This window comes from Physcomitrium patens, chromosome 8, assembly GCF_059467195.1.
Source record: "Physcomitrium patens ecotype Gransden chromosome 8, ASM5946719v1, whole genome shotgun sequence".
NCBI lineage: Eukaryota > Viridiplantae > Streptophyta > Bryopsida > Funariales > Funariaceae > Physcomitrium > Physcomitrium patens.
In genome coordinates this window covers 8,798,485-8,812,625 of record NC_143417.1, presented here as the reverse complement: position 1 = coordinate 8,812,625, position 14,141 = coordinate 8,798,485, and the positions used below count along the sequence as shown (strand labels likewise).

The 14,141-nt window shown below is 36.6% G+C and overlaps 1 protein-coding gene across 4 annotated transcripts; it reads left to right on the top strand.

The window, feature by feature from the left end:
- The first annotated feature begins 8,183 nt into the window (after positions 1–8,183).
- On the top strand, positions 8,184–12,524 carry LOC112285690 (polyadenylate-binding protein-interacting protein 8). 4 transcript variants are annotated; one of them, XM_090252472.1, is made up of 10 exons: positions 8,184–8,896; positions 9,091–9,201; positions 9,925–9,969; positions 10,268–10,340; positions 10,570–10,682; positions 10,904–10,963; positions 11,165–11,212; positions 11,360–11,428; positions 11,656–11,717; positions 11,943–12,524. In XM_090252472.1, exons 1-10 carry the CDS (start codon positions 8,324–8,326, stop codon positions 11,998–12,000), a joined length of 1,212 nt encoding a protein of 403 aa, XP_090108598.1. In that variant the 5' UTR covers positions 8,184–8,323; the 3' UTR covers positions 12,001–12,524. The 4 variants fall into 4 exon arrangements, with proteins under 4 accessions (XP_090108598.1, XP_090108600.1, XP_024382457.1 ...); XM_090252474.1 differs by having other exon boundaries at positions 8,229–8,896; positions 11,174–11,212; XM_024526689.3 differs by having other exon boundaries at positions 8,247–8,896; positions 9,088–9,201; positions 11,174–11,212.
- Positions 12,525–14,141: the final 1,617 nt, after the last annotated feature.

Genomic DNA, 14,141 nt, shown 5'->3' with positions numbered 1-14,141 from the left:
ATATATATATATATATATTACAATTATCTTACCAAAAATTTGCAATGTTTTTTTAAGCTTAGGAGGGGCTTAATGAGCAACATTGTAATTCAACAAGTCTTTCACAAACGTGAGCACACCAAATCAAATTTGTTTTAAGAAAAATAACATACTAACAAATGATGGTTCCAAAAATCAAAATAAAATGTAGAAGACATCATATCAAGATCTACAGATACCATTAAATTTATTATTATGTCAAAAGAAGGAATAAAACAAGTAAAAAGTAAAATAGGTTTGATTAGTATTTTAAATATAGTATTCCTGATATACTAAAAAATTAAAATAATATATATGTATACATATAATTTTCAAAAATAATAATAAAAGAAAAAAAGATAAAAACTAATTTAAAATTGTGATCTCCATCAATTTCATTAAAGTCATGTCGGAGTTGATTGGCTGAAGTCCACATATTCAAGAAAACTTGAAAAGTAAAAATTAAATTATGATCAAAGTGTCCAACACCCTTAGTAAATGAATTCAATACTAAGAAATCAAAAGAAATAATATAAATGTTGTCATTATGAATAAATTCAATAGTAAAATTTATACATTAGGAAAAAATAAAATAAAAATAAAAAATCCAGGAAAATATATATACGATAATATATATATATATATATATATATACTGAAAAAAGGAGAAAGTAAAAGAGCGCGCAGTAAAAAGCGAAAGTAAGAAAACGGAAATCCGTCGGTGAGGTAAACCCGCGGCGGGAGTACGGGACGTCTTCATCCAACGACATCTATTCGTCGAACGAACGGAGGAAGCGAGCGCCGTGCCGGGCCCGGGGAATGGGACACCGGCGATGACCAGAGAACGGGTGTTGGGGGGGGGGCACTTGGTCAAAGTCTGAGAAAGCCCGACCCTCCTCTCTCTTCATTTAATCATCCAAATTAGGACTTCCATTCCATTGACCTTCCTTCCCATGGCCCCGCCAATTTTGATCTCCCGCCACACTTTCCGGTCTGTAATGTGTGCCACGTGGACTGATGCAGGTCAGTGATTGGGACGATCAGGCCCGCAGCCGATATATGCTGTCGTGGAATTTGTCTTAGTTGGCCAAGGGACCCCAAGTCAATCGTGCTGAGCTGTCACGTGTCCCTGCACGGACGCTCAGTGTGGACTCGTCATACCCGTTTGAAATCCGACGGGTACGTGCATTAGTGTGTGTGTTCATCATTCTCTATCCTTTTTCTTTTACATTTTCTTCTTTTTAAATGTATTATATTATGTTAATTATAATTAATTGTGTTATTTAATTCGAAAGCTAATTTTCATGAGCAAACTTTGACTCCATCTGGGCAGTGGCTTTGTGGTTTAGTGGGAAAGGGACCCAAATTCAAATGGGGAGAGTAAACCAAGGTGGTGGTGGATGAGTGACCTAATTTAAATTCATCGAATGTGAGGTTGTTTACTTAAAAGTCCTCGTTTTTTCTTTATTTTACATTACATGTGTGTAACTGTAATTTGTTTCAATGGTTGGAACATGAAGATGTAACTACCTTGACAAAGTAGACATTTGTTTGTTGAAAAAGTATTTGATTTTGCGGCAATAGATTTATATCAATTGGTTTGGATAATAAGTATACTTATTTTTGGGTTTGGAAGTGTAAATCTTTCATTAAAAAATCAGGTTTTATCAGATTATATATATATATATATATATATATATATATATATGTTTGATTGCATTCGTGGTTTATGTTATTAGCAAGGGGAGTATTGACTTGACCACACAACAAATGTTTTTGGAGTTAGAAAAAAATGAGTTAAATATACATAGAGTTCACAATATTTTTTTTCTCCCAAAATTTCAGATCTTTCTGAAGAAAAAAAAAGTTTCTAAATGCAATATTTACAATATGTGTTAAAATTTATTAAGTTTTCAATGCTCCAATATATATACATATACATGCATTGCAAAATTTATGTTGAATATTACTTTCTTAAAGAACTTATATTCTTCACTCAAGGATTTATTTATTTATTTATTTATTTAAATAATATTCCAAGAACCACCAAATGCCTCAAGGTATTTATTTGACTTTATTTTATTTTATTTATTTTTCTTTCTTTATATTTATTTAACTTTATTTTATTTTATTTATTTTTCTTTCTTTATCTCATTTTTCTGTGTATGTTCATATTGCCAACTTCAAATTATTTATTTTAAATCATACTCTTATCCAAAGATTAGTTATTCAACAAAGAAATTAATATAATATTTGAAGTACTCAAAATTCACAAAATTACAACAATATTTGCACTTAACGTGCATATATTTTGCATTAGACTAGTTTCTCATGTAAATGGATTTTCATGAAATTTTAAGTCTTTTTCTATTTCTTTTGCAAATTTTTCTGTACCCATTTTATGATTTCTTTTAGTGCCACAAGTACATTTAACCAACTGATTTTTATGCAATACATACCCTCTCTGAAAAACGAAACATCAAATATTTAATTTTTCAGTTATTTAAGTTTTTTTTACTTCAAAAGTAAACTTTAAATATTGTTTTATTTTTTTATTAAATATTTGAATGTTTATACCATTGTTCAATCCTGAATATGTTTCACATGCAGTGATGTTCTAACATATGCATATTATTATTGTTATTTTTATTCTGAAATAGAATACCATGATTAAGTAATATTTTATTTCCAATTTTTTCTTATATCTCTTTTTAAAAGTACTTATTTTTTTATTTTTTATTTTCAATTTCTCATGTAAAATTTATTATACTGAAAAATACTAAATCATTAACATTGTTGCTAAGAACATTCTAATACAATTTAAATAATACCGTAACTTATTGAAAATTTCCTAATTTTCACCATATTCCAAATTATATTTAAACTAAGTTTATTGCCATTATGTTACATGTTCAGTTTTATTTACTTTAATTATTATTTGACAAGCTTGTTAATTATTAAAGATTATCGTTCTTGTATGCCATCAAATATAGAATATGCCGTTAAAAATGTAGTATTTAATATACAGTTTTTAATATCTTGAACAGTAATTTTAGACTAGCTGCAAGTTTAAACATGCTTAAAATTCTAACTCCATACTAGTATAGAATAGATAAGCATGACCAATCAAATAGAACTCTTTCTAATATTTACATATTAATTTGCGGATTTGAATATTTAGTGTCTTTATTTTGAAAATGTTTATAATTTTTTGAGTTATTATTATGTGTATACATACATATATACATACCTACAAGGTAAAATTGATTCATAGCTTAAGATATAGATAAATTATCACTATTTTTTTTTCCAAACCTTTGATATTTCAAGTTACAATAAGTAATACTTGTTGCATACATTTAAATCTAAACACATTTGGAATTTAATCAGTTTCAGGATTGAATTTATTTTATTTATCTTTACTATGCACAAGTTACTTCAAAAAGCTTATCAATTTCAAAGAATCATTTATATAAACATGGTTAATATTTTTTATGAAGAGGTAAGTCTAAAACAATTCAATTAAGAAAGTATTATTAATTTCATTATTTCAAATAACAATATGTAGAAGGAGTTATAATTTTGATCAAATTTTAAATTTGATTAATTTCATAAGAAATATCAAGACATACCAATTTCTTTCAATCACTTTTTCTCTTTTCTGAAGTAAACATTTTATCATAAATTTTAATGAAAAAAGGAAAAGATAAAACACATTTACATTTCACTAAACGTTTTCTTTCAAAATCAACAAGTATGTATATTAAAGAAGATACATTTTAATTAACTATATATTTTTGTAAAACAAAAGATATAAAAAGAGACAGACTAAGTTTTGTATTGTCTAAAACTTTCAACATAATGTGGATTGTAATAGAATAATTACATTTTTTCTGTACCACCAAATTTTTGATGTTGAATTTAACAATTTTGATGCCTTATTTTATATACTAATATTGCAACTATCCATGATGAATTTTGATATCTACAAGCAATAGATTTGAATGTGGATTGGATTATAATCCTATTTAATTTACAAAAACAATGAGAACACTTTTGCTCTTATTACAGAAAATAGATGATTCCTATTTCAAAGAAGGAGTTTTATTCGTCTTCCATAAAAAAATCATTAGAAAAAGAAATTGATACATTGCATGGGTTGCCACAATAATTGTATTTATGTAAAATGAGTTCTACTATTAAGTACATAAATACTTCAAGCATGGATTCACATGAAGATTTAACTATGCTTTAAAACTATACTAATAAAACCCATGAAGAAGTTTCAGTATAGAAATCATATATAACATAAATTATTTCATACATTAAATTTGTATGAGCTATTTTGAAATCATCTTTGTAGATCTGCAACTATGCATCAACATAATTATTTTTCAAAATCATGTTACAGATATGAATCTTAATTTTTGTAAGTTGAACTTCTAAGTGCCATTTGAACCTTGATATTCTAACATTTTGTTTCATGCACATGATTCCACATTTCATTTTTTCAAATGCATCACATATAGAGGGATCTTTGAAGTGTTTTGAAATATGAACCTTACCACAATTGAACATAATATGTACAAATTTGTGTACAAAAAAAGTGTTTTTTTTTAATTCTTAATAAGGATATGTAAAACTAAATAATAAAACTATTCAATTTATGTTGTAAAACAAAGATACTTTCAAACCAAAATATCTGATCACATCATGATTGCTCAATTTCACTTCATTTGTTGAACAATTGTACCACTAACTATATATATATATATATATATACATGCATCTTTTAAACAATTCAGTTGTATGAAGAAATAAATAAAATGAATTTGAATCATTTTCCAATGCTCTTCCATCCATTTCATTCCCACAAATAGTGTGTATCTAATCAACTATATGTATATATATATATATACATATAAGATTTTTTATTAGTTTATTTGAATTAAAGGAGTAAAGTATGAGTTAGGTTCAAATGGTGTGTAGAAATACATTAGTAAACTTTCACCATCTTGTCATTACCATCCACACATTGTCTTACTAAAACAATATTTAATTACAATATAAAAGTTACTATAGCAACCCACATCTTTGATATATTCTTTCATTCAACTCTAATGGTTTTTAAAGAATATTCCCATTTTAATGGGATTTCATTAACATACAATTGTATAACATTATGTTTATCTTTTACAATTTTAAATTTGCACTATACATATCTCATTTTTGTTTAAATATTGCAATATAATGGCATCTTAGTATATATATATATATATATATATATATTTGTTAATATTTAGTTTATGTTTTAGTAAAATGTCACCCACTTGAGATTGTCTATTTAACATCTCTCCCATCAAAACACAAAAAAGTATATTCACTTAAATCTAAAGTAATAGCTTGATTTTTTTATTTTATTATTATTTTTTTCTTCTTGTTGTTTCTAAAAAAAACCACATTCATTGTCTTTAATTTAATCATCAACTCTAAAGTGAAAGGTGTCATTTGCAATCTCTAAAAGTCATTTAACAACACAAATAATTATACCGTTCATCAAATAGTTAAAAATGTGCATGGAAGTTACACCCAAGAGAATCAAAATGCTTTATATAAAAATGCTGATGTTGATCAGAATAATAACAGCAACTATACAATACTTTATTCATGTCACTATGAGGCACTCTCTGCTATGAACATTGACTCATAAACAAACATTGAATTTTTGTTTTTCATTATTTAATAAACATTTAAAAACAGGATTTACTTTACTATGTTGCAAAAAATATATAATAAAAAATTCCTATTTTAAACCATATATATATATATATATATATATATGACTTGTGCATGGTAATGAATTTTAATGAATTGACCTGGTACTATATATATATATATATATATCCTCCTTTACAACTACCATTGGGTGGATGAATTCCATCGTAAAGAATGAATGTCGAGTGCGATCCAACGGATGTAATCCGCCAAAGCGTGAATGTGACGGAGGAACTGGTCCCCTTGGAGCACCAGTCGCCAAATCAACAAATCCGGAAGATGCTTAGCATCCAAATCTTCCTTCAAAAGAATGGGTCCATCTCCCCGGCCGGGCATGTTCAGCCTCGGGGAACGGGTCCACTGCACACCCTCGCCCGTGGCAAAAAACAAAATCAGCCACATCGAGGTAAATAAAACTTTAACCCAGAAGGGGGTGGAACTCAACGTAGGTCAAGGGAGGCATGAGCTGGTCTTCTTTTACCCCAGTTGAAAAAAAATATCGAATTGAGATGAGGATGGTTGGAGGGATAGGGATAGGGATTGAGGAGGGGGGAGGAGGACTGTTTTGACACAGAATGCCGACCTGATGAGGACTCCAACAATGTAACCGTCAGGAGGGTGACGGGTTCCATAATTCATGTCACCAATTGGGTTTATATTTATGTTTTCCCTTATTCTTCTTCTACTTCCATTACTACTACTTCCTTTCCTTCTCCCATTTGAGTGTGAGTCATTTGATGTGAAAGCAATGATTTGTGCTATCATTTCATGGTATGGGTGGAAGTGCAGGATCAATCAATCCATGTACCTTGATTGACACCAATTGGAAGCTTTAGAAGACTCACAATAAATAAATAAATAAATAAATAAATAAATGTATATACATACACATAATACTAGTATAAAAGAATTTGAAGGAAAAAAGTATGCATTTCTGGAGTCTTCCTTTTAAGTATATAATAATAAACTAGATTGTGAATGTATGACTATGTGTATGACCTCAATGCATGCACTCAAATCACACCATGGTGGGCAAGGGGTCACTTAATGGCTCTCACAGAAAGGAGGCCAAGGGTCGTTACGAAGTTTTGGACTGTTACTTTCAACGATACGATACGATACGATACGATATACGATAGCGTACCCGTATTTCACAGGATGGATGCGTTCACACGGTAATAACGTCTCCTTTTTTTCGACTACGAAGCGAGCAGTAGTCCTTTTTTTCTTTCTTTTTCTTTTTTCTTTTTACCTTTTCCCTGTCTTCAGTGTTTTTACTACTGCCTGCCAGTCAGCGCCTCTTGCGTCCACCTCCGCTCCGCCCGGCAGCACCGTGATTGAACGTTCTGTTGCAATTACCTCATCGAATCTTAATTACCGGCTTAGTGGACCACTCGCCGCAAGACACACACGCTGAAGTAACTAATCGGCTGACAAATTGAGCCACGATCCCAGACAACGTTCCCTTTAAGTTCACTTCATTGATGACACCTCCACGAGGAAAGTCCACATCAGGGGCCCGGTTCACACATGTGGCAGGTCCAGTCACAAATCAGTGAGTGAGTGAGTGGGTGTGAGCGCTCTCCTCCGCACTCGGCCCCCGTCTTCCCCCCTCTCACAAGACACAGTTTATCAGTAACTCACGATTCATCCCATCTCGATGACTCCAGCTACTACTTGGACTGATTGACCGATTGACCTTCGATCGGGTCTTCGCCGTTAGCCAGTAGTACTTAACCGGGAATCACCGGTCGTGAACGTGTCCCCCCCCCCTTCCGTTCACCACCGTGCACAACCGTTCACCACCGAGGAACATATGATCCCGCGGGGCACATGTTGCTGCAGCGACAGCAACTACGCTGCAGACGGCGAGGATTACCCGGCGTATTAGTAACTTGATTAGCCAGAGAGGGAGGGGAGGGGAGTTACGAGATAATAACGAGGATTTTACGAGGGGGGTGTTTAGTGAGGGGAGTTAGTGAGTCGGGGGAGTGACTAGTGAGTTCCGAGGACGCTAGAGGGCGATCGAAGGGAAGCGAGAAGGGAGAGCGATGGCTCCCATCTTGTTCCTTGTTTGTCGTCCTGGTCTTGTGTGGGCTTTGTTTGGGAGGTGTGCGTGTCGCTCTTCTCGTCTCGTCTCGTTTCTCTTTCTCTGTCTGTAGTTGGGGGGTGGAGCGGGGTGTCTGCTTGTGTGCAGTCTTCGCAACTGGAGCGGAAATAAAACTGGGAGTTGGTGGAAGAGCTCCGCGGTGCCGGATCTGGTCTTCGGGGGAGGTGGATCGACGACGAGGAGGAGAGGGAAGGAGAAGGGAAGAGAGGGTTGGAGTAGTAGTGTCGGAATCGATAGATGTAAGGGAGTAAGTTGCAGAATTGAGGGAGCGAGGAAAGCAGGGATTGTGTTGTGGCGAGGGAGGGAGAGGCGTGGGGGTGGGGGTGGGGTGGGGGGGGGGGTCGGGGGCGGGGCGAGGTGGTTGAGGAAGGCTTGAGGGGAAGAGTGCTAGAGGGGTTGAGGACGGGGAGGTGGAAGGAAAATGGCAGTGACGGACAATGCTGGGATAGGGCTGGCCATGAATATGGAACACCTACCCATGACCAGGAACTATCCGCTGATTTCGTCGGAGAGCAAGGCCGATCAGCAGGGTGATCAGCAGCATCAAGCGGCCTTGGAGGAGCAGCGGCATCAGCAGAATCAGCAGCAGCAACTGCAACACCAGTACGGGCAGGTGCACTATGAGCAGCAGCAGCAGCAGCATCAATCTCAGAATCAAGCGCATGTCAGTCCCGTTTTACAGAAACAGGTTCCATCAGGGGGGCAGGGTCAAGGGCAAGGGCAACATGCGCAAGGGGTGCGAGCTAATGGGACCAGCGCAGCCAACGGCGTGAATGGGCACATCAAAGCAGAGAACGGGAGCGACGGGGGTAATGACGAAGGGCACACGCTGGATGCGCGCAGTAATGTGAGCAACGACAGTCTAAGGGAGCTTGAGGACTTGCTCACGAAGTTGAATCCTCTGGCGAAGGAGTTTGTGCCTCCTTCCCACACGGACTTGTCCAGCACCGCCGTACCCTCGCCTGCTGCTTCTTCGAAAGGTCAACCTCGCAAGGTAGGTCCCTTCCCCTCTTCCGCCATTGATAATGCATTCCCTGTCTCTGTCTCTTCTATAATCGTGCAACGCCGACATGCAATTTCGAGTCAGGGGTTGAAATCTCCAAGTCTTCTCTCCCGGCACTGGCATTGTGCCTTTGTAGGGAGCTCAATCTTGGGCTCTGATCCACGGCGTTGGCCATGTGATAGAAGAAGAATGGTTACAACCAGGGTAACAATAGGCGAGTCAACAGTCGGACGAGTCGTGCGCAGCGGGAGGATAGTATTCGCAGGACGGTTTACGTGTCCGACATAGATCAACAGGTACGGGACTCTTTACCCCTCCGACGGATCTTTATTTTGTCCTAATTAGCTTCAATTAAATTAAATTAGTGAGATGGTGGGGTCTGCTGTAAGAGTTTTAGAAAATGCAACGCAGAGGTTGTCAACCTACGAGACACGACGCTATCGCTGAGTTTGCGTGAGTCCTCTTCAAAGATGTGCTTTACGTTTTCATTGGCTACCAGATCACGTCGAGGTTATGCTATGAATCACTTGTTAGGCTTGGATATCCAATCCAATTTGGAGCTGGGGTGGCGAAAACGATATTTTTCTGTTCACTCCGAGCTTCTGAAGTGGTCGCATGGAAGTTAAAAAACTAGAATATTGTCAGTACTGCTTTAAACCTTTCGAATTGGTCATTAGTGTGCTATAATATGCCCCGGTCTACATTTAGGTCATTTTTGATGGTAGATGGTAATGTAGCTGCGTGTATAAGTGCGCCGGATATTTAGAAGGGTTTCAGGTTTGGTATTGAAGTTCTTGTGCAAACTCCGTTGTCCAATGCTGACTCTGTGAGCGTACCTGTATGAGAAGTTGAATTGCCGTAATTCTTCTGAAAATTGACATTACTGAGGGTGTTGTCAATAGCTTATGGTTAGGCTTATATCACTTTATACCAATGCTCTTTTTTCTTGCCGAAAATCATTCTAAGTTTTGGTCAGTACCATCTTACTGGGATTGGGACACTTTTGGTGTGTGTTATAGGTGACAGAGGAGCAACTCGCCGCCCTCTTCATCACCTGTGGCCAGGTGAAATGCGATCGCTACCTCTAATGTATAGGAGGGTCAGTTCTTTGTATTAAAAATGTTTCGGATTTACTTAAGCGATAGTGAATCTGTTTGATCCGGTTCACACTGTAGTGGTGTGATAGTATTAAGAATTGTGTAAGTCCTTACCTCTGGACTAATTCTGGGTTAAAACGACTAACGATCATCTCAGCGGATTATTATGATAGTTAAGCTACCAAAATATTACGAGATCAGGAATAAAACTAGTACGTGTGTAGTGCCTACAGGGTTATGATACAAGTTACTGTGTTGTGCTCAGGTTGTGGATTGCCGTGTATGTGGTGACCCAAACTCTGTGCTCCGATTTGCTTTTGTGGAATTCACTGACGAAGGTAAACACATCTGCGCATCCGACTTTTATTTTATTTTATTTTATTTTATTTTTGTGCTTGACAGTTTCTGAGAGCTGTATAATCATAAGGTTATTAGCCTAATTTGGTTAAGAGTGGGTTTCAAACAGATCTATAACAAAGTTCAGTTAGCAAAGTCGAATTCGAAAACAAACAAATAATTTATTCTAACGCATTTTCTTTGGTGTAATGCTTCCTTCATCATCACCAGAGGGCGCTCGTGCAGCATTGAGTCTTGCCGGTACAATGCTGGGATATTACCCAGTTCGAGTCCTTCCATCTAAGACAGCCATTGTACCTGTCAACCCGACCTTTTTACCTCGGGTAAGCGTTTTTTGAACTGATAGGTGTTTGATTCATAGGGACGGCGAAGATATGCTGAGATGAAGAAATACAAATTTGGTTTTGGTTCTATTGTACTGCTACTAGCCAGCCTTAATGCATGGGAATTGTTTCATACTTGCAACGATTGTTAGTGATATGCCATAGTTCTTGAATACGGCTCGGATGAATTCTGGCTCTAACTTAGTTACTCTCCATTACAGTCTGAAGATGAGCGTGAAATGTGTGCACGGACCATCTACTGTACAAATATTGACAAGAAGGTGAAGTGGAGTGAAATAGAATTTCGTTGTTCTATGCTGACGATGAGATCCATCCGTTTTACTGCCTGCTTTTTTGCGATAAGTTGCTCTTCTCTTTGTGTATTGCTGTCTCCATGTCTCACGACGCCATGAGAAATGTTCATGCTAGTATCACATTGTAATGTGTGGCCGGGGCTCTGAGCGAGCAGTGACTTGATGCAGGTGTCGCAGGCCGATGTAAAGCTTTTCTTTGAATCATTGTGTGGAGAGGTAACTAAACCTGCGGTCACTTTCGATTTTATTCGTTTATTTATTAGCTCGCTGCAATTTCTAATGCTTCACCTGAGCCGTATACATTGCAGTGGTTTCGTTTTACTTTCATTTGATGGGAATCTGGACGTGTGATGGAATGTGAAGGTTGCTCGGCTAAGATTGTTGGGTGACTATCATCACTCTACTCGAATCGCATTTGTCGAGTTTGTGATGGTAAGTTTTATGCTCTTTTCGGAGCTTGTATTGGTTAGATTTTGTGTCAGAACTAATTGTTTGAGTAACCGCAGCGACTTGGTCATTAGGATAACCCTGAACAGTGTTTATTTATAGTTTTGGGGTGCAGAAAGGGTTTCGAGGAACTGTTGAATTACTTAATGCTCTCAGTGGATTGAAGAAGCCTACCCTCGCCTTTGTTGACTCGAAGTGATTGTCTGTGGCAGGCGGAAAGTGCAATGGCGGCTTTGAATTGCAGTGGCGCAATATTGGGTTCACTTCCAATCAGGTAAGAAATCCGTTTCCCTGTTTCCATGCACTGTTTTGTTTCACTACTTTATGATATATTTCTTCATAACGGGTGTCAAACAAAATATCCTATTTGCTGCCACCTATTGAAAGTTTACAAACTATACATGTTCATATCTCCTGGAGGTTAAGATGCCGTATAGAACAAGTTTCTTTTTGTCTTATATCACTAGTTAACTTGGTACTCCTTGCCCCAATTGTGCAGAGTGAGCCCATCGAAGACGCCAGTTAGACCACGGTCACCGCGTTCCCCATTGCATTGAAGCTCCCCATAGGCCGGACTGGTGTCAACTATCTTGTGCTCCCTACAGCAGGGTTTTAGAATCTGCTTACGACTCAAGTGGTCGCTGAGACCCAATTCATCATGTTTTGTCACATCTCCAGACGTCGTCGATCTTAAGCTGGAGGCCGGAGGCAGCTTACAGTAGTAGAAGCGTGTTCCTGCTTACGACGGAGCCGCTTTGGACTCCCTGTCCCTATTCATCTGCTATTCCAGATCTCTACTGCGGAAGGCAGATCTTGCCCTACCCTACCCCCCTCCCGGTGCTCTTTTGTGCCCGAGAGCCTGCGATCCCCACAGGGCTTCGAAGTGCGAGTGGCAAGCTATCTCTTCTCACTTGTATTTCATACTTTGTGCGGCAAGAATGGCAAAGAGGGAAGGTCCCTCCCCCTTCTCTCGGCTCCAGCATTTATCCTTCGAAGCTTGCAGCACTCAGTCTACCTTCTCGAGAGACCTCTGGCTAGTTACCCACTGCAATAATGGATTCTTATCCGCAATGCCCAAGGCTTTATTTAAAAAAAAAAAAAAACTAATTTATCCTTCCTCTTTTGTGATATCCCCTTTTGCCCTTCCTCTTTTTTCTTCCTTTTGGTTTCCAACGCTTTTCATCACAAGTTGGATAGACCTGTTGTCTCAAAACTCCTGAGCCCTGGTGTTGGCCTTTTCAAGGAAGGAAAGCAAGCATGTGATGGGAGTGCCCACTCTGTCCGTCTCTCTCCCCATCTTTTCTCCTCTCAGAGCCTCTTTGGATATGCTTTTCAAAGAGTGTCAATCCTGCAAGCACACACATGCATGCTCGTACAGTCTATGCATACAAGTTCATTTTTCTACACACACACTCTTGTGATTGGTGGGTTAATGAAATGGGGTGTAGGAGTTTGTTTCTGCATGTTCACAGAACTTGACACATCATGCCTGTTAACACATGAAGACATGGTTTTCTCTTCTTCATTTTCATTCAGTCATTCTTTCTTTCATTCGTGTGTATGTGTGTGAATACATACATACATACATACATACATACATGTATATATTTGTCTATGTGTATAATTGTATATAAATGCATGTAAAAGTTTTGACCCAATCTTGCCATGGACTGACTTAAGAGTCACAAGGACTTGACGGAGGGACACTATTCCAAGCAGCAGTGGTGCAAGCAGGTCACTCACAGAGGCTCTCCACTTTATTTTGAAATCAGAAATAATTTAAAGAAAAAAATTAAAGAGGAAACGACAACAAATAAGGACAAATTCTGCTTTGATTTCATGCACTTAGTTAACTCCATTTGGGAAGCCAAGCCAAGTCCCTCCTCAAGTTGCATTGTCATTGATGCTGGTTCACTGGAGTCATCACTCAAAAATATGAATCACCACAAATTCTGATTATTTTTGCAACTAGATGATAATCAATTACCTCTAGATTTTCATTGTCTATCGCCAAGTCAATTTCATTCATGAATTATATTGCAGTGATGATATTTCATTCATTTTTTTAATATTCCATCTCATGATTTTACAGGGCTGTCAATGTATGCTTGAAATAGTGAATAAACCTTTATTATCACTTTGAAATAATAAAAATGATGCAAAAGTTTTATCCGTTTGTTGCTAAGACAAGTTAAGATTTAATTCCTATGCCAATATCAATATCGTGGGTTTTACATAGACTCAAAAAAGATATATTAGTAAAAATAACTAAAACTTGAGGCATGGATAACTAAATCTAAAATGAAGGTAAAGATGCTAATTGAATACTCTTTACATGTGTGTGTGTGTGTATATATATATATATATATATACATATGTTTTTTAATACATGTTGTCTTGATCTTGTATATATTGGATTGATGAATTTATCAACAATTGTTTGATAATATAATTTTGATCATATTATGAGAAAAACGTTTTAAAATGTATCTGTTTTAAAAAATATTATGTGTATGGTTTCAAATTACAATCATTTACAACTCGTTTTGTTCTATATACATAATATAATTGGAGTTGTTTTTATCAATTTGGAAGTAGTAAAAACCACACCTATTAGTATTTTTATTGTACTGCTTATCATCAGTATCACTCTTTATGCCAAAAGAAGGTGGTATATGAAAACAATAAAAACACCTAC

Coding starts and splice junctions, on each gene's coding strand:
- LOC112285690 (XM_024526686.3), top strand. CDS start 8,324: ATGGCAGTGACGGACAATGCTGGGATAGGGCTGGCCATGAATATGGAA. Junction 9,202..9,924: donor TGTCCGACATAGATCAACAG/GTACGGGACTCT, acceptor TGTGTGTTATAG/GTGACAGAGGAGCAACTCGC. Junction 11,429..11,655: donor CATTTGTCGAGTTTGTGATG/GTAAGTTTTATG, acceptor TGTCTGTGGCAG/GCGGAAAGTGCAATGGCGGC.